Source organism: Thalia democratica, chromosome 6 (genome assembly GCF_965202585.1).
Source record: "Thalia democratica chromosome 6, ktThaDemo2.hap1.1, whole genome shotgun sequence".
Lineage (NCBI taxonomy): Eukaryota > Metazoa > Chordata > Thaliacea > Salpida > Salpidae > Thalia > Thalia democratica.
In genome coordinates, this window is record NC_139170.1 from 20,110,840 (window position 1) to 20,138,826 (window position 27,987).

The window sequence follows — 27,987 nt, forward strand, 5'->3', positions numbered from 1 at the left end:
TCAATTTTTTTTTAAACATACTTATTAAAATGGGTTTAATGATGTTGTAGTTTTTTTTTTATACCATAAGCCTGAGTAAATTTTCAGGAAAATTCCAATTTTGCACGATTATCGTTTTTTAGATATACAGCTTTTTATGCAAAAATAAAACATTTTTTTTATAATCTTTATTTTTAACAGACTTGTTTAGTTATGTTTTATGATGTTGTGATGTTTTTTCCCAGTTTATTATTGTTTTAAAAATTTATGACCCTTACAAGTTTTACCTAAACTCTTAGCACTTGAGCAAGAAATCCCTCAAACAGTGTTGCTAAATGCTAAGAATTTAGGTAAAACTTGTATGGGTCATGTATTTTAAAAACAATAATAAACTGGGAAAAAACATCACAACATCATAAAACACAACTAAACAAGTCTGTTAAAAAAAAAAGATTATTAAAAAAATATTTTATTTTTGCATAAAACGCTGTATATCTAAAAAACAATAATCGTGCAAAATTGGAATTTTTTTGAAAAAATTATTCATGCTTATGATATAAAAAAAAAAAAATTACAACAACAAAAAACCCATTCTAATAAATATGTTTAAAAAAAAAGTTCATAAAACATTATTATTTTTTGAGAAAAGCTTGTCTAAATAAAAAATAGCAAAAAAACTCAAATTTTTTAAAGGGGCCTCACTCAAAAAGTCAAACCCCAATCCAATGGGATTTTATTTTTTAATTTAAGACAAAGGACCGTTCTCTAGAAAAAAAAAGAATTTAATTAGATATTAAGATAAGGAAAATAATTGGGTCTAAAGTTTGGACATTTTTATAAAATTCATAAAAAACGCTGTCAAGCTAAGTTTACGTTCGTCAGTTTTAGGGAATATATATAATGAAATGTACTAAGGTTTATATGTTAAAGTTATTTTGTTTACGATCTATAAAACTACTTGTGTGCAAATAAAAAAAATAATGGCTTCTTTTCTAAATGTTGAAACAAAAATATCAACCAGCATATTGATAAAAAAAGACTAAAAACATACTTTTATCTTTAACAAAATGTAACAAATAAATAGTTATTCAGTTATTTAAACTCTAAATTGTATTTAATAATTTTTGTTGTTCGTAAAAGGATTAATAATTTTTTTTGATAGTCCTAAACTTAAAAAAGTTATAAATATTAAAAATTAGAATTGAAGTAGTATAGAAGTACAATAATATGGTTATCATCATATCTTCCTCTTACTACTTATTTCTGTAAACCATTTCGCACAAACATTATGTTTTATAAATAAGCTTTTTAATGCATACTGAACATATTACTAACATTTCAATAAACAAGGTGAAATTTAATTTTGTTAAAATGGTATTTTATTTACAATCAATTTTTGATTGTTTTATGTCTTACAAAACTTATATTTTTGTCTACTTTGAATGTTATAAATTACATACAAAGTATGATAATATACTTTTAAGAACTAAGTTAAGTAGTTATCAAATTATAAGATATAATAAGGTTTGGATAGGTTTAAATTATAGGTTTTTGTTTCATATAAAATTTGATTCTCTATTAATATTAGTAGTGAAAACTATACTTCTGTAATAGTCATAAAAATATCAAATCTACTTAAAAAAAGAATGATTTACACACTTAAATTCATTTTAATTATATTTTCTAATAGTAATTTAGCTCTTTAAGTAAGAATTTTGTTAATTACCTAGGATGATGTTGCACCAATATCAAGCTGAAAATAAATTACATTCAATGTCATTTTTAACCATATTTTTTGGCTAAAATAAATACTTTATAAATAGTTTAATAAAATTATACTTATTTGTTATAAACTAATAAAACTCAAATATTTAATATTTTTTTTAACAACATAAAGCAACTATGTCAATACATTGCTTTATGTTGATTAAGATATTGTAAAATAAAGTCGATTAAAATTTTTAGTTTATCATAAATAAATTTAATTCCTACTATGTGTATATATAGTTTATTTAAAATAGAGTATCTTTTTAGATTAAACATATTAGACTTTAAATATTGATTGTTAGCATATAACTACAGTTAAAAAGATGTCAAATATAATATATTTTCAGTTTGATATTGGTGCAACATCATCCTAGGTAATTACCAGAATTCTTTATTATGCAATGTTTATTTGCTTAAACTAGTTGAAATATTTTTCTTGTAAAAAAAGGTTAACTACTAGTGTCCTAATATTAAAATTAAACAATGTTTATTCAATGACTGAACAGTCTATTTACACACTACTTCCTTAAATTCAGTTTTTCCTGAACTTTTTATTTAGACATCCTAACTCATTAAATTATTGTGTAGTATTTTAACATCATTTAGTTTTTTGAAATGATCTAATGGTGTAGGGGCCCTAATGACATGATTGACAACTCTTTGGGTTAAAGTAACAGAATTGAAACCCAGTGGTGACACATATAGTAAATAAATATTAAGGGCATAGGGGGGAGGCGTAAAACACTTTTAAAATTTGATCTTATTTTATATGGTTTTTACTAAGCTACAAGATGCTTTTTATAGATTAAAAAAATCATAATAATATTTTGGATATAGCCGGTCAAAGTGGGAGGCAACAATAGGTTCCTTATGGGTGGCGCAAACTAAAACAACAAAAATAGACTATTTCACTAAAAAATATCTTCTAAGTTTTTTGAGATAACTACCTTAAAATTTTAGGAAGTGTTCCTTGACATATTTACAAATTTTTGTCGGAAAGAATTAAAAAAAAAAAAAAATATACATATAAAATAAACAAAATAAATTTTGTTTATTTTGTTTTAAAACTTAATTTTTTTAATTTTTTTAAAATTTTGTTCAGACAGAATTTTCTAAATATTGCAAGGAACATTTCCTGAAAATTTGAGTTACTTATCTCTAAAACGTAGGAGGGGATAAATTATTAGTGATTTTTAGTTATTTGCTGTTTTAGTTTGCACCTCCCATAAGGATCCGTTTGTTGCCTCTGACTTTTTGACCGGCTATATCTCAAAAATTATTTTGAACTTTTAAATCTCTAAAAAGCATCTTGTAGCTTAGTAAAAACTATATAAAATAAGATCAAATTTCTAAAAAAGTGTTTTACCCCCCTCCCCCTATGCCTATAACTAAATTTAAGAATTTGACACTTTTTAACATAGTAATTTTTTTAAAATAAAACTAAATGTACTTAATTATAAAACTTTATTTAAAATAAAATATTGTCATTCCTTTAAATAAACTCAGTCATTAGTGTTTTTATATTTAAGTTGTATTTTAAATACAGTTTGTTAAACTTTTACATGATTAAAAATAATTTTTCAAAGAAGTATTACTTATACATGGGTTTGAATACTTTTGAAATTTAAAAAAAATGTGTATATACATAAATTAAAAACCTATAAACAGAGAGCTATTTGAAAAGATGTTTGCAGCAGAGCAACCAGCAGACACTGCTACAAACATGCAAGGAAGTGGGTGAGTAAATTAAATTAGGTTTTTTAACTTAATATTTATTTTTAAAAAAGTCAAAATAAAGTTATTACTACAACTATATATGATCTTTAAATAGTTAGAGTGTTAGTGATTAAAGATCCTAAGGAAAAAAGTTAGTAGAACAAAGCAAGAGTTTTTTAAAATACTTATATTGAATCTAATGTTTATTTCTTATCAGGGTTGCCACACACTCAGCCTACTCAGTATAACTAAGGCTAGTTTGAGCCTTTTTAAAAACTCATAGGCTTCTTATTTGAAGATAGTAGGAAGACAGTTCTGATCAACAACCTAAATATTCTTAAAGTTACTGCCTAACCTGTATACATATTAATGGAGACCATAACCTTATATTATTTAATTTCAAGTTGATTCATAAAAAAGTATTTGCCTTAATTTTTAAAACTCCATTTTTTGTTATGACATCCCATTTACTGGATGGACTTTTCTTAAAAAGTAAATAATATAACATAAAGGTCTTCAGTAATATGTATACAAACTTTCATAATTGTATGTGCAGCAAATTTGACTAAAAAGGGGGTTCAAGCGGCCATAGACTGTAAAAATAATTTTGCTGAATAGAAAACTCAACTAAGTGTTAAATATAGTTAGATAGGACTTCATTTCTTTGTTCAAAATTGGTTTTGTTACTTTTCTGCTTTGATTATTTAAGAAGTTATTTAAGTTTAAGTCCAACAAACTTTTGCCTTTCACGGTGTAAAACCCACTCTAAATTCTTCATTCAAAAATTTGCTTGCAGAAAGTTACAGAAAAATAACTGTAACACTTATTTATAATTAATTTTTTTTACAACTTTGCTTAAAAGTAGTATAAAATTATTTAAAATTAAAATTTTAAGTTTTTTGTTAATTAAAAAATTGATGTTATTTCAAAAAAAAAAGACATTAAAATATTGCTTGTAAAAACCTATAAATTGAGTTATATGCTTATTGATAAATTTTTTTGTAAGTTTGTTTGTAGAATCCTTACCACATTTGCTAAAACATAAAAAAAAAATTAGTGGTAGGCAATTGAGATATTATCTCTTAAAAATACCCTTTATTGCCTAAAACTATTTACACCAATGATCTTTTGAAACAATAGTAGTTTTTTTAAATGAGAAATATTATACTCTTCTTGTTAAATATTCAAAAAATTTTGACTTTTAAAAGTTAAATTTAAACTGAAAAAAAAAACTTAAAAAATGTATTTGTATAAATGCTTTAAATGTATTTTTTAGCAGTTGCTGTAGGCCTGAATTTTGACATAGTTTTTTTTTGACTTGTTTATTAACTTCAACGTTTTAGAAGTTTGATACATTTAAGCTTACATAATTTTTAATGTACTTAAAGCTGAATAGAAGCAAACCCAGTTTTTAAAAGAAGAAGCCCAGCTCTAAAAATTTAAATTAAATCCTTGGTTTAGTTTTAGTCACTAAAATAGTCAGAGGTTGTTTGCCAGCCCACTATGTGCAGTAACTTTTCTCAGATAATGTTCTGATTTAAAATCAGAACTGTCCTTTAACTGTCCTCTGATAAGAAGTCTTTAAAAATGACAGACTAGTATAAACTCTTTGCAAAACTCTTGCTAGTTTTTTTGTATTTGATTTTTTTCAGTGGTTTTTTTAAGTCCTTTGTTATTAGTTTTGGTGTGTATAAATATTTATGCTTTTTCAACAGTAATTTTTTTCAGAGTTTAGCTTATGTTTTTATCCTTTTAAACTCTGGCCAACTCAGTTAGTTTTTGGTTTCCTAGTAGACTGGCTGTTTTGCCTCAAAAAGTGGCAACCATTTTTTTTTGCCAAATTATGATTTTTATAAATTTTAACACAGTTCTATGCTACAAATATTCTAAAACACTGATTAATTAGTTTATGTTAAGTATAATTAAAGTATGTATACATATTTTTTGAATTAAAAAAAAGGAATTTGCATTAAAAAATAATTTGAAACAAGTTTAAATATTTTAAAAAACTTGAAAATAATAATGTTAAATTAGAAACTAATAAAAGTATAGCTTGTGATTTTATTTTCAATTTTGCTCTAAACACTTAATTGTTTTATTTCAAACACAATTTTTTTTTAATATATGTTTATTGTAGATATTAATATGGTATTGAGGTTTTGTTATAAATTTTATTTTCAACTAACTTTTAGATAACAGTTAAGTAATTGTTTAAGAATTTTAATTTTTGTTTTCTAATTTTAATATCAAAGTAATCCAGCTACAAGTTTTATAAAATAAGTATTCTAACAGTAACCATAATACTTGTATAATACTTGTTATCATTTAAAAAAATTATTTTCTTAATTTAAGAAGTAAAATTAGTATTCATTACTTCATGAATTAGTAGCTTGAATTTTTCAACAGTACAATAAGTGATACTATGAGGCTTCCAGATGATTTAGTTGGATTAAGTGAGTCAAACTTTATATATAATAGATAATAAAATTATTAAACTGTTTTAATAAATTGAGTTAATTGTATTTTTTTCTACAAGTTTTTATTCGTCTTGGTCTTTGTAAAACAAAAAAAATTAATGTCAAAAAAACAAAAAAAATATTATAAACAGGGGGCAATGTAACTTTGAATTTTAAAATTTGGCAAAAATCCATTTAATTAAAAAATAAACTCCAAAAAACATATTAGTTACAAGTTATATATTATATACAAGAATTTTTATTTATTTATTTTAAAACTAGTTTAAGGTAACATAGGATTGCCACACACTCAGAATGAAAAAAAAAAAAAACCTAAGATGACTCAGACCAGTTCTATTTTTGAATAGAAAACTCGGGATAGTTTTAAGCTTTTTTCTCAGTAGAGTTGTTTTTTCTAGATCTTGAATGAGATTTAGTTCTTCTAGTTTTAATATTTTGATATTTTATTACCAATTTTGTTCAAAAACTTGATTGTTATTGATTTTGAAAAGTTTATTTAATAAAAAAAAAGATTATTTAAGATATCTTTAAAGGATTTAAAAAAGCTCAGGGACTTAGGACAGATCAAGTCATTTAGAATAGTTTTTTTTTTGACTCAAAGAGTGGACTTTACTCCCCTGGTAGTCTTACAAGGATAGTTTGAAATTTTTATATAGTATAGGACATTTTTAGCTTAGGCCAGTAGTTTTGATTATGTAGTTTGATTTTCGATAGGTTTTTATTAGAACTCAAGTTTATTCCTTTGGGGTAAAAAACTAGTTTATTTAAGGGTTTTATTTTAAGGTCAAGACATACAATTTCTAATGTTTGATGTTTTTAAGTTTAAAACTATTTAAGAACTAAGAGGTTCCCACTTATTTAGAATAAATTAAAATTTTTCTGATTGTTTTAACAATCAGGGTCACTCAGGATTTTTTGAAGCTTTTTTGCAAAACTCGGGATAATTCTGATTTGATAACTATGAAATCAACATAAATTAATTAATTGCTTTCTTTTTTTAATATGTAATGATTTTTCGATGCATAAAGACTATTATTATAGAACTTTTTAATATTATAGTTTTTTAAACTATTCAAAGCTTGACTACTTCTAATTTTTTCAGTTTTGGACTTAAATTTAATAATTTTTTTTTTCTCATATACTCAGGTTTTTTGCATTTGACTTTTTGCAGAAATGAATCCTTTCAGTTGTGGTATCTATTCAAGTCTGATTTTTTTATGTTTTTATTATTTTTTCATCAAATTATATTATGGATACAAATTATTATTTTTTTGTGTAAATTAAATGTGTAGTTTTGATAAAATATTTTTTTTTAAACTATATTATATTCAGCAAAAGTTCAAAAAAATTCATCTTTTTCATTGTTAGTTTTTTGCAAAGCTTAATCGGAAATATTCAAGTATTCAGGTTATAATTTAATTTCTGTAGCAACTTCTTTATTTAAGTCTTTTATATCTTCACCGCAGAGTAGCATTTCTATAAATGCTTAAGTATTTTTTAGTTGTTTTAATTGTTTGTATTTATTTATAATTTGTATAACTGTTATTTTTAATGATTATTACTTGTTTATTTAATTTTATTCAGTTAGTATACTGTTTTTCTACAAAATAAAGTATGTAGTTTTATAAACATTGATTTTTCTATCAGCTAGAAGTCTGCTGCTTTTAGGTAATTTTTTATTACTTAAGCAACAAAAAATGGAATGAAATTTAGTTCTTTAAGTAAAAAAAGTATTTAGGCTCTTTAGCTAAATTTTTATGTCATACTGTAAATCAATATTATAATTTTTTTAGTTATTGGTCGGGGAGGTGAAAACATAATGAGAATGCAAAGGGAAACAGGTTGTCGCATTCAAATTACTCAGAGCATTCCAGGAACAAAAGAAAGACCATGCACTCTCTCTGGAACTCAAGAACAAATAGAGTAAATAAAATATGTATATTTTCATATTGTGATTAAAACTTAAGCCTTTAACTAACAATAAATTAAAGTTTGTAGATTTATTTTGATTTTTGTAATTGTCTTTTAATTAAAAAAAACAAATAATAAAATTCATACTCATAGTCATTATTCAAATTTTAAACTATAACTTAAACAGTATTATTTATTTATCATTAAGCTAATGCTTGTTGCTGTTAGTATCACAAAATTGTTAAAGTTTTTATAAATTTAGCTTAAAAGTCTAGCTAAAAAAAGTAGTTGATAGTGAATAAAATTTACATTATATTTAAAAGTCAAAACTATTTTTTATTTTTTACAGAAATTAAAATTGACCTTTATTTGAAAGCTTAAAGTATATACTATAAAATACTTTTTAAAGAACAAAAAAAAAATTATATATATCCAGTTTTGTAAAAAAGTCTGAAACAACCATACGGAATAAAAAAAATTTGAAGGTTAATTTCTTAGATTAAAAAATCACTAAAATCTATTTTCTCCTTGATTTTAAAGCAATTCACTTAAATTTTTTAGGAATTGTACTTTTTAATATTACAATCAAATTGCAGAAAGCAGATATTTGAAAAAAAAAACATAAAAATGTTATGACCAAAACTTGAAAATAATTTTTTATTTAATTTTTTATGAAAAAAATCAAACGTATGTTTTTTACAAGTTGCTAATAATTTATTTAAGATTATTTTGACAAAGTTTTAAAACAATAGCTTTAAAACTTAAAGAAGGAAGAAAGGAAGATATATAACTTTAGTGAAATAGTCTTTTTTTTTGTCTCTTTAGTTTGTGCCTCTCATTGAAAACCTATTGAACTCTCTAACTTTAATAACTTATATCTTAAAGTTACTTTGAGTTCTAAACAATATACAAAAGATACTCAGTGCAAAAATCCAGATATGTTTCACGCTATTTTCATCAGTGGATACATAGCAATTAATAAAAGATAAATTTAACTGTATAGTAACAGTAGTAATCATCATAAACATATTAATTACATTCAAAGTCAATTACACAAAACTGGTCAAAATACTAATTATTAGAGCTAAATAAATACAAATATATAAACACCAAAAAGAGCATTAAGCAAATAAAGCAAAACTATAGTCAAATTCTTTTTTCCTACTAAGGGTAGATTTTCTAATTAAAATACATAGAGCTTCTATTTTGACTAAGTAAAACACGCTGTAACAACTTTTAATTATCAAAAATCTCTCCAAATTAAAATTTTCAGCACAACTCTGATTGTTCACCAAATTTTTTGCAATATCAGATTTTTTTATTGCATTAATAATAAACTTTGAATATAAGGTCATAGGGTAAAAGGCAAAAAATAACTTTGGCTTTTATTTGAAAACTTTAGCTATAAACTACAAGCCAGTTTTTATAAAATTCTAAAATTTCAAATAATTTATGAAATAATTTATTTTTTGTAAAAACTTTCCAATACAAACGTATGAACTGCAAATTTTTAGAGATCAATTTTCTTAGAAATTTAAAAAATAACTTAAAATCTATCTCCTTCATTTTTCAAGCAATCTTCTTCAGATTTTTAGGAAATGTTGCTCACTTAAAAAAAACAATACTTATGAATTTTAATAAATAAAAAAGTAAAAAAAAACTATCATAAAATTAAAAAAAAAAATTTTGTAAAGGAGTTTTTATTCAAATTTTTTTATTATTGTATAAAGGTTAGACTGTGAAAGTTTGAAGAAGATTTCTTGAAAAATGTAGGATGAGATAGATTTTAAGCATAATAGTCTTTTTTCGCTGTTTTAGTTTTCCCTCCTCATAAGGAACCTATTATGCGGCCCGACTTTGACCTGTCATATCTCAAAAACAAGTTTGAATTTTTTGAAATGGTAAAAGGCAACTTGAAGCTTAGTAAAAACTCTATGAAATAAGATCAACTTGTAAAAAACATGGCTCACCCCCCTATGGCCTTAACAAGCGGTAATAAGTAACTGGTAGCTAAATTAATTATGTAAAAAAAGGTATAATTTTCAAAGAAGACTTTTAATTGCCCCCACCCATGTCATTAAACAAGGTTGCCTCATACTTTTGCTAGTTTATTTTTTTCTAATTCTTGCCAATTTAAAGATTTTTGAGAAACTCATGCTTGTTTTATGTTAGAACTCAAATGAAATTGAGTCCATTTATTTTTAGTTATTTTTTACGTTGCACAGTTACATTTTGTCACTTCTTCGTAGTCTTTATGCAAATTATTAGTTGAATTCTTAACTTTGCAGCTGTTTTTTTTTATAGGAATAGTGGAAGTAATACATTTTTATTAACTAAGTTTAAAATTAACTTCTATGTGAAAGTTTTAAATTAAATCTACAAGCCAGTTTTTTACATTATAAAAAATATTTAAATTTTAAATCACGTATATATTATTAAAAATTTCCAATAGAAATGTGTAGACTACTAACTTTTTATTGTAATTTTTCTCAGAAATTTTAAAGTTAAATTAAAATACATTATCTTAAACTTTTTAGCTAGAAACTTCAAATTTTCAGAAAACATTCCTTATACAGGTTAAAAAAATTTAAATATAAGAATTTAAAAAATATTATAACATAAAAATATTAAAAATGAATATAGAAAAAGATTTTTTTGTTCAAAAATTAATCTTTTCAAAATAAAAAAATCCTACATTCAAATGATTTAAATGTTAGTAATGTAAAACTGAATGTAAAAACTTAAATAAGATTGGTTTAAAAATGAAGAAGAAAATAGGTCTTGTAGAATTATTCCAAGAGGTGTACATCTTTTTAAATTATAAATTTTTAAGAACAGAAAATGTTTAGTTTTTGTTTAATCATTGTTTTTAATTTTTTTAAGCTTTTTAACTTTTTTGGTAACTGATTTAGTTGGGATGAAACAAACTTATTTTATGTCTAATCACTTAGAACAAAAGCATGGCTCGAGATATGGCCTTGACAAAGACATCCTAAAATTTTATAGTTAAAAATAAAGTAATTTAACTTTTGGACGTGTTCGCAATATTCACAACTTTTTTTTTCTATACAAGAGGTGTAAAAGTAAATTTTTTAATGCGAAATATGATCAAGTATGAACATTAATTCTATGATAATTATTTTATCTTCTACTTATAAGCTATTCATATTTACTTATGTTTATATTTAATCTCATTCACTGAAGTTGAGAACTTTGATTTTTTGATAAACAACTACAATCATAATGTAAATTTTATTACTTTTTTGATCATCAATAAAAAAAATACTAATTGCTAATTAATATAAATTTGTTAACATAACACACAGTTAATACTTTCTCATGACTACCCATTAGCTTTATACAAAAAAAAAAAGAAAATTCATTTATAAAGCATATAAATTTGTTTCATTTCAAATGAAATGCTTCTAAATTTTAAGAGTCAATATTTAATTACTTTGCAGAGTCTGCAGAAACATGCTTCATGAAATTATTTCCCGGTCAAAAGCAGGAGGTGAAATTCCTGGTACCGTCGGAAATGGAATAGGAGCAATGGGAGATGGACCTAATGAGAAAAATGTAGAAATGCAAATTCCAGCTGACAAGTGTGGACTTATTATTGGAAAAGGCGGTGAAACTATTAAAATGGTTAAATTTTGATTTATTCCTAATTAGCTAGGAATTTTAAAACTATATTGTGTGTGCTCTCATAGCTTTTCGATTAAGACAGGGTTTCCATGGATCAGGCTAAGTCAGTTTTTTGGGTCAAAATGATTAAAACTGCAAAAAGTCAGTATTTTTAGGACAAAATGTCAGAATTTGTCAGTTCTAATTTACAAAATTCATTAATTTTTAAAGCCTTAAAATTCTAAAAGTATAACAAAAAATCCTCTAAAGTCTGAATAAATTTGCAAAACTTACAAAATAATTAAATTCCAAAGCCTTCAAATGGTAAAATTAAATAAAAAACCTTTATAAAGTCAGACTAAAAATGCAAAATTCTTCTAGAAACATGTTAAACTATTACCCTATTTGAACAAGTAGTTGTTGTTTCTAATATTTTTAGTGTTGATGATCTTTGGCAAGGACACTCCCATAGTGAAATTTTAATATATACAAAAGTCTATTTTGCAAAAAAAGAAAACAAGAAAGCTTGAAAGAATAACAAGTAATTAAGAAGGAAGATGTTAGAAAACGAGAGCTACAAGACTTGAACTAACAGCGCGAGAAGGCAAAACGCAAAATTGCTAGCTTTTTAAGAGATTAGTTTGCTTTCTACAGTGAAAAAGATATTAAAATAATTGAGGTTTTTCACGTTCTTCAACCAATGTTTACCTAGATTTTTAGTTTCTAGCTTGATTTTCTTTTAAAACATTATGTTTTTTACAGTTATTAGTTTACAGTTGAAACTGTTTAAATTGTTTTTTAGGGCATTTACACTCTAAACTGTTCCAAATATAGAGTTTTATTTTTATGCATCATTATTTTACAAATAGTACATTAGTTTAAAGTTTATATATTTTAAAAAGAGCCTTACGCCTGTTTATAAGTAATAGTTACTGTTTCATAATATATGTTGTTTTCTTTATTTTCGTTTTTTGTGTAAGATACAACAGATAAGTAACAGTGCTAGTTTTTTTAGGATACATACATCATGATATATTTTTTTTTAAGTTTTAACGGAGTTAATTACAAATTTTTAAATTTTAATACCGTTTTTCGTTTTGCAGAATTAATTATAATTTAGTTGAGTATTTTAATTAAAAATTCTTTGCTAGTAGTTTACTTGACATTTGTGACACTTAGAGATTTGCAAAAAGTTAAGCAGTGAGAAAAAAGTAAGTATACCTAGTTCAGTGCAATTTTTTTCATAATTAAGTTTATAACATTTGTTTTTACATTCCAATAACTTATTATTACAGTTATCTTTCGCTGAAGTACACATTCTGAACACAGCAGCTACTCAATAGAAAGTTTGTAGCTAAGTATTACTAGTCTAAATAAAAAAGAATACTGACAGAAAGTTTTTATTTTGGTTCAAAAATGTGTACTGAATAAGAAGTGCGAACAAAAATGCGTACTTGTCAAAATATGTGTACTTAAAATACAAACTTACCAAAATATGCGTACTTAAAATGCTTATTTTACTGGAAATGCGTAATTTAAACGCATACCTAAGAGGAACGTAAAAGTCAGACTAAAGTTACAAAGTTTTGTGTGGCAACCCTGTTAAGATTTCTTGTTTAATTTTATTTTCGAATTTAGCTATGTTAGAATTCTTTTGAATATTTTTTGAAATTAATCTGTGTTAGAAAATTTGTCATTTATTTCAATTTCCTCTAAATGATTTTTAAACATTTTTGCCATAAACGAGTTAGGTGTAAGTTATGTGGCTTATTGTATCGTGGTGCATTATCCTTACAGAACGTACATAATTTGATAAACTAATCTAAACGAATTAAAATAAAGAGTTATTCCTCACAGTGTTTTTGAGAAAAATAGACCTTTAAACATTGATACAAAATTACAATGAAAATAAATTTTCACATTGAAGATGTATATTATTATGTCTTATAATAAAAATAGTTTTTGAGTATTTGGATATCTTTAAATAAGTTGTGTACTTGTTATTAAAAGTAAATGAGTTTTTATTTACGAAATAGATTGCTATGCAAACTCATAAAATTAATCTTTTAAAAAATAAGTTTGAACTAATTCTGACTTCTTTACAGTTGCAACAGTCTTTACAAGTAAAAATGCTTCTTATTCAAGATTCAACTGAAAATCTTGGCCAACCCAAGCCTTTAAGAATTTCAGGTGTCCCAGGAAATGTTGAAGTTCGTTTTTATTTATAAAAATGTTTAGTATAAATTTTTTGCTTATTATAATTCCTTAGGTTTAATGTTAAATTAGTTTTATTTGATAAGACGATTACCTATAGGTTTTATAGTTACTTAGTCTTAATGTTTGTATTTTACATTGTTTTAAGTATATATGACAAATAATAAGTTTCAACTAGTAAAATTAATTAAAGCCATTAGGAGTCGAATGTTTTTTTACACAAACTTAGATTTTTCATTTTTAAAGCTTAAATTATAATTTATAAGATGATTTTCAAAGAGTTATCTTTAGTTGCGATATACTTTCAGTTTTAGTAAAAATTTTCAATATAAAAATGCAGAAGGAAAACTTTTCATGACTCATTTTTTTCCTACTTTTCAAAATTTAACTAAAAATTTATATATTATAGTTTTAAAGCTAACAACCTTAAGTTTTCAAAAAACATTCTTCGCATGGTTATAATTTTAATGAATGTAATAACTTTTAAATAAGTAAAAATGTAAGTTTATGAATAAAAGTTTTAAAAATCGATACAATCAAAAACTTTTCAAATTTTTTTTTAAATTTAAGAGAATTATAAAATTTTCTCCTAACAATTGTTTATAATCAAATAAAGATTCATTGAGAAAGTTTGATTTTAATTGTTTTAAAACTGCTCAGTATATATTTTTGCTTATATACTTATAAAGAATTAATATTTTTTTTTTCATCTATAGGGAGCTTATTCAAATCTCCGAATTTACTTTTATTATAATTTTTGTTAATACTTAATGAACATTTATTTTAGAACGCAGTGAACGCAGTAAACCAAATGATGGCTCAACGCGATGCTCAAATAGCTCAACAGAAATTAGAAGGTCGTTCTGATGGAATGAACGGAATCGATGTAAGTTTTGCATTAAACTTTAGTTTTTTATACATTTTTTTAGTTAATTTATTTAAAAAGGTAATTTACGCAAACACTTTGTTTTTTATATCTAGAAACTTTTTTTACATTCAATATTTGAATAAAATAAAATTTAAACTGTTTTTAATGCTTCAAAAAGTTTAGTTTCGCATAGATTCCATATAAAAAGTTAATCTAATTTTTATAAATAATTATTTTTTTATAAATTCACTAGTTTTTTATTGTTTTAATTGTTATTATTTAGTCAATGAAGTTAAAAATTGGTCATTTCGTTTTAAAAGTCCAGGTTTTTAATTTTTTTAAAGGCATTCGAAGACTGCGTATTTGAATATGTTAATGATATTCTTAGTAAATTTTAAATAATGTAGAACTGTTTAGAAAAATTAAGTTTTTGCTTATATTTAGATATTTTAATATAATTACTCCTTTTTAGATACTAAATACTTTATAAGTTGTTTTGAACATTACTATCTAATTTTCAAAGAAAAAAATAGTTACTTCTACTTTTATTTTTTAAATTAACATTATTTATATATTTTTCAAACTATGGATTTTTTAAGATTTAGTAGTTGTGAAGAAGGTGTTTGTAGAAATAATCTCCAAATAAAATAATTGCTTTTGCAAGGTAAACTACAAACTTGTTGTTTGTTTTACTACAAACTTGTATTGAGTTTAAACTTTATGTGTCAATATTTAAGTGTCTTAGGTTTTTTTAAGTTATAAGATCGATAGCTATACTGCAAGTATTTTGATTATGAGTCAACCTAAACATAATAAGATTTTATAACTGCAGAACTTTGGCGATGACACTTCCAAAACGACAGTGCCAGTACCAAAAGCAGCGGTTGGAGTAGTCATTGGCAAAGGAGGCGATATGATTAATCAGATACAGGATCAGACAGGAACCAGAATTCAGTTCAAACCTGAAGAACCGATGATGCCTGATCGAATCTGCACTGTCAGCGGATCAAAGGAGGGTGTTGAACATGCAATCAGGAAAATCCAGGAAATAATCTCAAATGTGCAAGAAAGAGATGGTATTACTGGTGGTAACAACAGTGAGTTTGAATTATATCGTTTTTATTAAAATTACAACTTCTTTATTGTTAATAAAAACAAGTTTGTTTAAAGTTTTTAATTCATACTTTCGTTATTGATGTTTTTTGTTGTTTGGTTTTAAAATTTGTTTTTGACTAAAGTATTGAAAAAGTATTTTTAAATATTTTTGTTGCAGTTTAATTTAATTAGAATTATATTTTTGTTAACAAATATAAAATATCATAATTGTATTAAAAGTGTTCCTTTACTATTTTTTTATGATTTATTTATCTAGCTAATTTTGGACATTGGGAAGGGCCAAACATGCGAGGAATGATGGGAAATCACATAATTGAGGATCATTTGGTTCCTGCCAATAGAGCTGGTTTGGTTATTGGAAAAGGAGGAGAAACCATCAAGCAAATAAATGCCCAATCTGGTGCTCACGCTGAAATAGTTAAGAACCCTCCTGCTGGAAACGACCCCAACTACAAGCAATTTACTATCAAAGGTTTTATTCTCAAGCAGTTTTATGAACTTGTGTTTCCAACTAATCAAAACATTGTATAAGTTTTAATCTCTAATCAGGGTTCCCACTTCCCTATAAATCCCTAGAAATTTGCAATATTTGAAAAAGTTCTTAGAAGTCCCTGGAAAAATAAAAAAATACGTGTTAATCCCTAGAAATTACGTTTTTTGCTTGGTAATTAAAATTTTTGTGATAATATAACCAGTATTTTTTATTGGTTTTATAAACAGGGTTGCCACTTAACCTGGAAATCTGGAAAAACCTTGAAAAACCTGGAATTTGACAATTTAGGCAAAAATAACCTTGAGAAACCTGGGATTTGAGAAATTTAAAAAAAAATATGGAAAAACCTGGAAATTTGATCATAAAACCTGGAAAAACCTGGAATTTTTAATAATTTTAACATTATCAGTAGTAAAATTTCGATTTGACACAAAAATCTCTCATATAAACAAGATTTTTTTGTCATCATCAAAAAGTTGTTTTATTAAATAACTCAATTGAAGTAACTTCACAGTATCTTTTCAATAGTTTTATACTATTTAATACAGTTTCTTATATAGAAATTAACCTAAAATTAAAAATAAACCCAAAAATGTGTACTTTTAAAAACCTGGAAGAAATTTGGAAAACCTGGAAAAAGGTCTTAAAAAGCGAGTGGCAACCCTGTATAAATTAAATTTTATTTTAGAGTTATATGCACTTCTTTTCAGAGGAAAACTACTTAAGTATTCCATCCTTTTTTACGATTTTATGAGCAGACAAGTACATTTTTTCATGAAAATATTTTAGTGGCGTAACAAGCTTATTCCTCTAAAAACACAACAGTTTTATAATAATACTGTTGTGTCATCTGTTAATGATAAGTTTATTTTAATAAAATTACAATTTTTTACAGGGTTGCCACACCTTCTGATTAACTCAGGCTAGCTTAAAATATCGAAAAACCTAGACTAGTTTAGGTTTTGTTAAAATTCAAGTAGTTTTTAATTAAATTTATATTTAAGTTTAAGGTTGTATGAGGTGGTGCATAATCAAAAGAATGTTGTAGTTGTCAAATTATTATTTAACTTTTTTTATTTTCAATACTTTTTAGTGTACTTATCTACTATATTATTATTTAGAAATAAGAAACTAAAGTGTTTTCAGTTTTTTAATTTGCTATATACAGGGTTGCCACTTTACCTGGAAAAACCTGGAGTTTGACAATTTAGGCAAAAAAACATGGAATTTTTTAAGTTTGCACTTTTGTTAATTTTTATGTAAATGATAAAATTGAAGTACTTACAGTTTTTATGACTTATTAATTAATCTGTAGTTTTAGCTAACTTAGTTGTTATGGAAACAATAATGTTTTAACATTAACTTTATGTTGATATTGTTAGTGAGTGGAAGTCATTAGGAAAGAAATAAAAACATTGCTTTGTAGTTGTAACAAAATGTTACAAATTTTTAGAGAACAATATGAAGTGAACACATACCTCTTCAAATTTTTTTAACAAAAAGTATAGTAAACTAAACAATGCACATTTTGTATGTTGTCATTCTTCTATTTTAGCACAAGATAATATTAAGGGCATAGGGGGGATCCGACATTTTTTTTACTAAAAATAACATTGGATCTTATATGTAAGCATGAAGTATAAACTACAAGCCCTTTTTTATAGAATTAAAAAATGTTATTTAACTTTTCAGATATTGTAATTTTTATAAAAAGTTTCCGATACAAACGTATGGAACGCAAATTTTTCGGGGCCAATTTTCTCGGAGTAAATTTTCTCGGAAATTTAAAAAAATTACTAAAAAATTATCTTTCACATTTTGAGCTAAAGAACTCTAACTTTCAGGAAATGTTCCTTTTATAATTTAAAAGACTTTGAATGTTGGAGTTTCTAAAATATTTAAAAATAAAAATTTTAGATAAAAAAAGCAAAAAAATAGGTGGTTTTTTTAATAAGAATTTAATTTTTCAAAATTAAAAAATCCCTTCATTCAATCTTTTTAAAATTTAATAATACACTTTCTGTGAAAATTTGAAGAAAATTGCTTAAAAAATGAAGGAGGAGATAGATTTTTAGTGAAATCGTCTTTTTTCGCGTTTTTAATTTGCGCCTCATATTAGGAACCTATTAAGGTCACCGACTTTGACCGCTCATATCTCAAAAAATACTTTGAATTTTTTCAAGCGGTTAAAAATGTCTGATAGCTCAGATAAAACTCTATAAAATAAGATCAACTTGTAAAAATCAAGGTGGACCCCCCTATGCCCTTAAATATACTTCAGGCAATTTCAAAAAAAAAAGTTTTATTAAGTTTGATAAGTATTATTTAAATTAGTTGCAATCTATGTATATATTAATGAAATAGCAGTTTCACTTGCTGTTTTATTTAGTTTAAAATGATTAATATAAAATCATTCAACTTGAACAAAATATTAATGTAATGAGAAATTAAACAGTAGGACTTAGTTCTTGTTTAAAAACTATAATATTTTAACCAATTATTGCAACTTTTAAAATATAAATAAACATTTAATAAAATAGTTTAAGAAGAATTAATGAAAGATAACACGTTCAAACTAAGAAAAAATTTCAGTAGACTTTTAGCTATTTGTATTAAACCAACATAACGGCTTTTAAACAACCATCTAAGAAGAATTTAGTACAGGTTCCAAAATAATAAAGTAAATTTCAATAGTTCAGGGTTCGTGCGCGTCAGGCTAAATCAGTCTTAGTCAGGCTAAATCAGTTTTTTTATTTAAAAATTTGAGAATCTCAGTTTTTCTCAGTTCAAATGCTTGAAAATCTCTGATTAAAAAAAATTGAGAAATATTTTTATGATCAAATTGAAATGTGTTTTTATTTCTAAATAAAGATTTAGTTATTAAAAACAAAATCAGTCCGTATTTGTAAAAATAAATGCTTAAAACCTTTTGTTGAATCTCTAAAAAAAATTTAGAATCTTTATTATTTTGTTTTGAGTAGATTATATACGTCATAATTATGAAAATTCATAAAAAAATACAGTTTAAACATTACAGTTTATTTCAACAACTTAGCTGTTTGTTTGAGTTTGTTTACATCAGCTATGTTTTTCAGAGCTTAGTTGGTTGGACTGTTTTAATTTCCAATTTAAAGGCTTTATACCAAATACTTTTTGGATTAAAACTCTTAGCAGTTTATTCATCTATTTTACTGTTTGTTTTAAGTTATTAGAGATATTCACAACACTAAAACTTAGCTTTAAGATGTAAGTACTAATTTTTGTTGAAGTACAAATTTTAGGTGCAATTCATTTTTCCATACAAGAACAAATAATTAATAATACAAGATTATTAAAGGTTTTTTTAATTTAAGTGTGAGCTTTTTAAATCTGATATGATATCAACTATCACTTTATTTATTTAGAGTTTAGGATTTATAATTATTTATCAATTTTAAGTATTAGTCAAAATACTATAATAAACATTTTTTACTTACTTTAATACTTCTGTAAGGGTTTCATTTTAAATTTTAATAAAACACAACAATGCAAGTCGTTTTATTATAAATCTTCTGGTTATAATGTTTTTACTTAGTGCTTAATTAAATTGAACAATTGTGTTTAGTAATATATATTAAAATTTTACACCAGTAACAGATTAGATATAACACTTATTTTAAAACTTATCACTGAATTTGTTATATTAAGGGCATAGGGGGTCAATCACCTTTTTCACAATTTAGTCTTATTTTATTGAGTTGTAACTAAGCTATGAGTTGCTTTTTGCAGACTTTTAAAGCTCAAAATATTTTTGAGATAAAGCTGGTTGAAGTCGGAGACTATAATAGTACTAATCAAAACCCCCAATACCAAAAATGACTTATAAAGGGGATTTTCTTTACTTTGAAAAAATGTCAGGCTAAATTGGTTTCAGTCAGGCTAAATGAAAAAAATTTCGCGCACGAACCCTGATAGTTACAGTAACTCTTAAGTAATTTATATCTTTTGAACAGCAGTTTTTTGTATCTAAATAATAACTTACTACTAAAAATAATCAAAAAAAGATGTGCTTCAAAAACCTGGAAGAAAGTCTGAAAAACCTTGAAGAAATTTAGAAAACCTGGAAGAAATTTGTAAAACCTGAGCTTTTTTGAAAAACGAGTGGCAACCCTGTACATAAAATAAACTAGGCGTGTTAAAAACTATTAAAAATGCCTCTCATATCTTAACTGTTATATTGATCTACTAGAAGTGACTCCTACACGTAGTTTAATACTGTCTTTAGAATAAAGTTTTGATTATATGCTATAAGCTATATAAGTGAGAACGGGTTCAAATTGCACGAAGGGACTAATTGCACGAAGCCAAATTTGCATGAGGGCACAAAATTGCACGAGGGAACAAAATTGCACGAAGACGATTTTGCACCAAAGGTCAATTTTCCACGAGTTGCATTTTTGTAAATTTGCATTTAAGTTTAAAGTTGCATTTTGAGAGTAAAAAAAGAAACAGAAAAAGAAATACTAAAAGATAATTTAATAAAAAACAAGAAACAAAAAAGTTACTGACCGAGGGTTAGGGGTAACAGTGATAGTAAACAATAAAAAAAAACAACAAAAAAAAAACTTTCTGACCGAGAGTAAGGGTTATGGGTAACAGTGATAGTAAAAAAAAAACTAAACTATAAAAAAAAAAGTTTAACCCGTGCAAAAGTGTCTTCGTGCAATTTTATCCCCTCGTGCAAAAGTATCTTCGTGCAATTTGGTACGCTTGTTTAAATTTGACAGCTACCCATATAAAATAGACATAAAGATTGTGAAACATCAAACTCTATCCTAAATAAATGTTAACTTAATAACTTTGATTCAAAAAGTATATTAATATTAACATATAAATTGATATTAAAATTAAGTTAAAGAAGAGTATGAACAGTAGCTTAATATAGTTGGTTACTAACACTATCTATCAAACAAAATTTATTTGATAATTTCCCTATAAATTTGCTATAACTTATGGATTTCCCTACAATTTTTTTTTGAAATTTTAGTGGGAACCTGTCTAATGAGCGATATCAAACGTAAACTTTTTTTTACAAAATACAAATAATTTTGTTGCAGCTTTTTTTTATAAGAAGTTCAATTTGAGTTAAATCGTTAGGTTTGAGTAGGATTTATTATATTTTCGGTTTTTCACATAGTTTATTTCAGGCACTCCTGATCAAATCAAGTTGTGCCGACAGCTCATTCAGGAAAAAGTTGACTCTGGACCAGGCGGAAACATGAGCGGTAATATCAGAAACAACCAGAGCTTGAGTGGTTACCAGCCCCAGTTTGGTATGCAAACCCAGTTTCCGGGGCAACAAATGAGAAGACCGCCCATGAGCAACCCTCAACCGTTGCAGGGACAGTTTGCACAAAGCCAATGGAATCAGTTTCAGCAGTGGACACCTCCTTCAACTGTTACCACTCCGCCACAAAATGGTAATGATGTTGTTTTAAATATACTTTGTTCTTTTGCAAAAGCTTTTTTAAATGTTTTTCTTTAATTAATAGTTGCCACTCGTTTTTTCCAGGTTTTCCAAATTTCTTCCAGGTTTTTAAAATCACACATTTTTGGGTCTATTTTTAGTTTATAGTTAAGTTTAAGGTAAGAAACTGTGTTAAATAGTATAAAAACATTGAAAAGATACTGTTCAGCTACTTTAAGTATGTTTTTTTACAAAAAAAAGTTTTTGATGATGACAATTTTTTTTTATGATAGATTTTTGAGTCAAATCCAAATTTACTACACTGAACATTTGAAAACTGTTAAAATTCTAGGTTTTTTAGTGATTTTTGTTCAAATTCCAGGGTTTTATTGCCTAAATTGTCAAATTCCAGGTTTTCATGTAAAATTAAACCCTGTTAATTGTAGTAAGTTTTTTACAGAGAGTTTATTCAAAATAGGTTAGCAAAAAATAAAGTGCTTAACTTGATTACAGTTTTGAATTTGATAATTTAGATACATAATTTATACAGCCAAATACAAATCAATTAATATACAAATCATTGAAACCTGAAAACAAGTGTTCTTTTATTTAAAAAAGTCAAACATGAAACGCAGTAAACTATGCTTACATTTTTATCTTCAAAGTTTAATTTCCAATTCTGTTTTTCATGAATTATTTTATAGGATTGGTTGTATGAGAGCAATTAGATATTTATACTTATATAACTCTACTTTTGCTTTGTTCCAAATTTTAACTAATCGCTCAATTAACTATTTACTTTTTATTACTTATACATGTTTTTTTCATAATTTTGTTTAATGCACTGACGAGATTTTGAGCGAAACTCCAGTTTGCTAAATTAGTTTTTTAGAAAGTAAAAATGTATTTTATGTAAAAACACAACTTAAAATTTTTAGATAAAAATTTTCAAATAACTTTAAATTTTCTTCTTTCATATACTATACAAAATTATAATTTAATGTCATTTATAAGATTTATTCTGTATAAGTAGTATTAAAACGGATTGCTTCTTTTCTGACATGATATTTGTTTTTAGAAATAATTAATTTATTCAAAAAAAAAGATTACAATAACAAACAGCTCTATGCTTAGTATTTTAAACATGCTTTTAATATTTTTTCTTATACGTAAAAAGTAGCAGAGTGGCCAAAAAACCTGGAAACCTTAAAAAACCTGGAATTTGACAATTAAGGCAAAAAAACCTGGAAAAACCTTGAATTTGGGAAATTTTGAAAAAACCTGGAATTTTGTACAAAAATTATGAAAAAACTTAGAATAACAAAAAAAAGTTTTTCAACAATTTCGATAAAATAAAAACAGGTAGGAGTCAAATATGTACGAATGGACACTTTTGCACGAAGAGACTTTTGCGCGGGATAATTTTTTTTTTAAAATCTTTTTACTAATTTAGATTTTTGATTATTTTTATAAATTCTTAATTTGTTATCTTTTTTTTTTTCATGATTTTTTTATTAATAATAACTTTTATTAGTTATTTATTCTTTTTTATTGTTACTATCACTGTTACCCCTTACCCTCGGTCGGTTACTTATTTTTTTAAACTTATCTTTTAGTTTTTTTTCTTGTTCTTTTTTAATATTTTTTTTTAAATTTTTTAAATTTCTTGCAAAAATGTACCTTCGTGCAAAAGTTTCTTCGTGCATTTTTGACCCGTTCCCGATAAAAACTGTAAATGTCATAATTTTTAGGCTTAACAAAAGTATATACAAGTTTTTAATAATAGTTGATAAATTATTACTTTGATAATGAAATTACTTTTTTACTTACACTCTATTGTTTTGAATGCCATGTAAATTCAGTCAACAAGAACCTATTTCTGACTGATGTAACTTAATAGAGTTTAGATCAAGAGAAAACTAAGAGCAAGAGAAAATTAAGAGCGAAAGCAAAATAAGAGTAGATCCAAATAAAAATGTCTGTTGCAATGTTTTTTACCCAATGTATTTTATATTAGTTGTTTTAAATTTTAAAGTATTATTTAAATAAATAGGTTGATAAATAATAATAATAAATTAACAAATTAAAACTAACAAATTTTTTAACTAGATTGTGTTCTATTTATGATATATATCAACATAAAGGCTTTTGAATAATCATATGAGAAGTACTTTAAAGAAATTGATTTAAAATTTTAGTACAGGTTGCAATAGAATAAAACAAATATTAAATAATAATAAAACTGTATCGTTTAAGTAGTTTAAATCTATCAAAAAACACTTTTATTAACTTAAAACTAATTTACTACTAAAAACCTTTAAAATAAAGATGTACTTTCAAAATTCTTGAAGAAATTCTGAAAAGCCTGGAGAAAACTTAGAAATTAGCCAACCTGAAAGTAGAGTATTTGAAAAAAAGAAAATATTTTAATACTATTGTCGGAAGGAATTTTGTTGTATTTAAATACCACTTGCAACTTAACAAAAATATTTTTTTAGTTTTTAAAATTTTTGTAAAAATTTAAAGGTTTTCGAATCTTATCTCTGGTTCTTTTTCAAAAGCTGATTTGAAATATTAAACAGTTTTGAATATTGATATGAAATTTTTAAAGTAGTCATGATGTAGTCGACAAAGTTATATAAAACATGATAAGATACGAAAACCTTATTGTTTTTACAAAATTTTTGAAAATTAAAGAAATATTTTTATTAAGTTGCAAGTCTTGTAAAATAAAATATGCCACATTCAACTTGCAGGCGCAGGGATGGCGGCGGGTCAGCCGGACTACAGTAAGGAGTGGAGTGAATATTTAAAGAACATGGGAGCGCCGGTAGGTGGCGCAAGCGCAGCGCAAATAACCCCAGCCTCGCTTCAACAAGCTGCACAGCCTCAAGCCCCTGGTTTGATGCATGAAATTTTGTTAAAACTTAATTAAAAAAAGTTATATCTTTTTAATACTTGAAATGTGTTTAACTGAGGTATATTATAGGTTACAAATTAAATACATCAGGAGTTTTTGAACTTAATCTATAAAACTCACTGTATACTAAAAAAAAATTATATGTAAATCAATATTAAGAAATAAAGTATTCTTAAACATTTTTAATTGTTCTCCCTAAACTAACAAATTATATTAGAAAAATTAGTATTAACTTTTAAATAATGTTTTGAAAAAAGTGTAGATATTAGCAAGAAAAATCATAGTTCATGTAAAATACAAATTTTTGAGTACTACTAAGAGTTTAAATTTTTTTTATGATTTGCTCTTGTTTGATAATTTTGTCTACAATTTCATTAATACTAATGTCTACAAATTAACTAGACAAGAAATATCTAATATCAAATGCAATAAACATGATGTTTTACCAAATCAGAAGTAACTTGTAGCTTCATGCTTGACCAACTGTATATGTAGGTGCAGCGGGAGGTGCAACGGATTACAGCGCGCAATGGGCCGAATATTATCGTCAGTTGTACGCAGTACAGCAGCAACAATACGCTCAAGCCGCTCAACAGCAAGCCTCCGGACAAACATAAATTTGTTAGTTTTTACATCAAGTGATAACATGATATATTTAGTTTCGAGATAGTTTTTACTTGTACTTAATTAGAAGAAAACTCCATATCAAATGAGCTTGTTAGAAAAAAATACTAGCCTTTTTTAAGTCTTAAAAGTTGCACATTAAAGATGTTGCATTTACAATAAATATTGCGATTGCCGTAACATGTAATGCTTGTGTTTTAAGCAGATTCAGCTGTTTGTGACTTCAGGCGCTACTTTATTATATAAGATTCTATTTTATCTTTTTATACACTATTACTCGTAAATAGATGATGTTTTAAGTATGTATATTGGTTAATATAAAATAAATAGAGTTAATTTACCAAGATATCTACTTTTACAATTTTCTATATTTAAAATTTTAAATTAGTAATATATATTATTTTTATCATGTTTCCAACTTGGTAATTTGCTTTAAGATTTATGCAAGCACAGAAAATAATAAATACGAAAATGCTGCTATACCCATTTAAATTCTGCTTAAAGTATTTTAAATATTTTCTTTTTAAAACAGAAATCACAGCTGCAGCTGATTTTTTCATTGGACTAAGCAGCGGAAAAGAACTCGTTTTCTTTGCACGCGTGTAAATAATTTCTTGTAGTGTACATTATAACAGGACAATTTACTAACTTGTCTAACTTATTTACTCTACCTAGTTTTATTTAATGTTTGCTGAGTTCAAGCTCATTTCAATTTGCGCTTGTGCTTAAAAAGTTCGCTATTCTTTTTGACCAAACGTCGTTGTTAAAGATAAATATTAGTACGTGTAAGTTGTTTATACGTGTAATTATTAAATGTGATTTCTGTCGTTTTTTCTGTTAAATATATTTACTTACGTAATATTTAATTAAATGCTCGAGTTTTCGTAAACTATTTTTCACAGGACACTCTGTTCCGTCGGCGGTGGTGATAGTGACTCTTTTTTTCATTTCTATTCGTTTTAAGTACATTGAAGTCTGCTAGTTTTTTACAACGCCAACACCAAAAGAGAACTGCTTGTGATTGAAAAAGTTTTTGTTTAAACCGCCGTTTTTTGTCACCCCTAGATGATTTTAATTTGATGACTATTATAGCGCACCACGTTAGGCAATTCAGGTTTTTTGATACTTTCAGTTCTCACAGTGTTTTTTGCTTTTTATCTTGATAACTTGTAGTATTTTGTTTAGTTTTACAAACCCTTAAAAGTGTGACAATGTACAATCATTGCTTAAAGTGTAAACCAATTAATTTTTTCGTTTTTTTAAAGTATGTTTTAATGTAAACTTTAAACTTTTTTTTATTCACATGATATACAAATTTACTTCGTATGCGTAGTTTTGAAACTTTTCCTGTTCTAATAGTTTTAAAGTTTTTTTCGCCCTAAAATTTTAAGCATGAGTGAACATTTAACAAATTTTTTAACCACACATATGTATTCAAATATCGTAATGTGTATCGCACTAAAAAAACTTAGTTTGCTTCGTAATGCGCCGCAATTTAAACTTATGTCTAAAATCGCCATTGACTTTCATCTTTGTGTTAAACTCTTAAACCTTTTTTATAATTTCTTCATTTCACCATTGACTAAGTATCGCTTTTTGACAATTCTGTGTCTTTGTGAGCAAACATAGCGGTTTTAACAGTAATGTTTGCGTTTGAAATAAAAGTAGAGTCGACACTAGAGGTTTATTTTAATTTTTTATATCTTTTTCGTGTCTTCGTATTTTTATGATGCAAGTTTTACGAGTTGTGGAAATAACTTTGTAACCAGTTTTAATTTACAATCACAAGCAGTTCTTTTTTTGTGTTGGTAAAATCACCATATAGATTTCACCATTCAAATTTTGGATATTTTTTGTAACTTTACACATTTAGATAAAGTTTGTAAGCTGTTTTCGGGTTTATATATTTGTTTTAAGTTGCATTGATTAGTGATGTAATGTTATCTTTGTGTAACGATTTGAATGTACAATTTGTTTATTTTTCGTTTCTTTTAGATAAAAAATATACAAACAAAATTTTAAGTCAATGTTTCTCATTATTTTCTTAAGTTTATAAAAACGTAGAAGCAATTTACAGAAAATGACTGGAAAAACTTATACTTGAACTCATATATATGTAAAGCAGTATATCAAGTATTAATACTAAATTCAATTCATTCAATCGTGTAATAATTTTAACAAAAAACAGTTAATTAAAGTAAGATAAAATAATTGATCAAATTAACTATAAAGTTCAGTTTCCCAAATAAAAAATGCTGATTTTTTAGGCTGCTGGTGCTGACTTTTGAAAAAAGACTTTCAGTAGGATTTTTAAACATCAATAAGTCTCTAAAAAGATGCTATAAAATTCCCTTGTTTTATATGAGCCTAAGACAATAAATAGTTTAAATTACGCTTTAATAATGTTGTCAATAGTTAATTTAATCAGCTTACTTATTTATTGTGATTTAAACCTTGTGAGAGTTTAACATTTAAAAAAGGCCTCAGCTATCTTCACATTTAAATTAATTTATTTTTTGTTTTACGAAAGCTAATTAGTTCTACGCCAGGCTTTTCCAAAAGGAGGTGATATTATAGTCCCTGCCTGGTTCGGGGTACTACCTTAAAGGACATTCAAGGGGGTTGGCGTTTTTTGAGTAAAACTTTTTGAGTATTTAATTTTCAAAGCTATTCCTGAATTTTATTTTTTAGACCAAATAACAAAATAAAAAACTTTAAGTCACACGCAATTTTGAGTAAAAACTAACACGGCTAAAATCTCTACACTAAAAACCACAAAAAGTGGGAAAGTCATGTTCAAATTTCGAAACATGTCATGAAGATCAAATTACA

General features: G+C 25.3%; 1 protein-coding gene across 3 annotated transcripts; it reads left to right on the forward strand.

Moving 5' to 3' along the window:
* The first annotated feature begins 1,305 nt into the window (after positions 1-1,305).
* Positions 1,306-27,169, forward strand: LOC145837725 (far upstream element-binding protein 3-like). 3 transcript variants are annotated; one of them, XM_082945154.1, is made up of 13 exons: positions 1,306-1,329; positions 3,415-3,483; positions 5,869-5,915; positions 7,733-7,862; positions 11,312-11,495; positions 13,580-13,684; positions 14,476-14,574; positions 15,389-15,671; positions 15,929-16,144; positions 21,352-21,624; positions 24,368-24,511; positions 25,027-25,152; positions 25,688-27,169. In XM_082945154.1, the coding sequence occupies exons 2-12, from the start codon at positions 3,431-3,433 to the stop codon at positions 25,146-25,148; spliced, it is 1,656 nt and encodes a 551-aa protein (XP_082801280.1). In that variant the 5' UTR covers positions 1,306-1,329; positions 3,415-3,430; the 3' UTR covers positions 25,149-25,152; positions 25,688-27,169. The 3 variants fall into 3 exon arrangements, with proteins under 3 accessions (XP_082801280.1, XP_082801278.1, XP_082801279.1); XM_082945152.1 differs by having other exon boundaries at positions 15,389-15,653; XM_082945153.1 differs by having other exon boundaries at positions 15,389-15,653; positions 26,058-27,169.
* Positions 27,170-27,987: the final 818 nt, after the last annotated feature.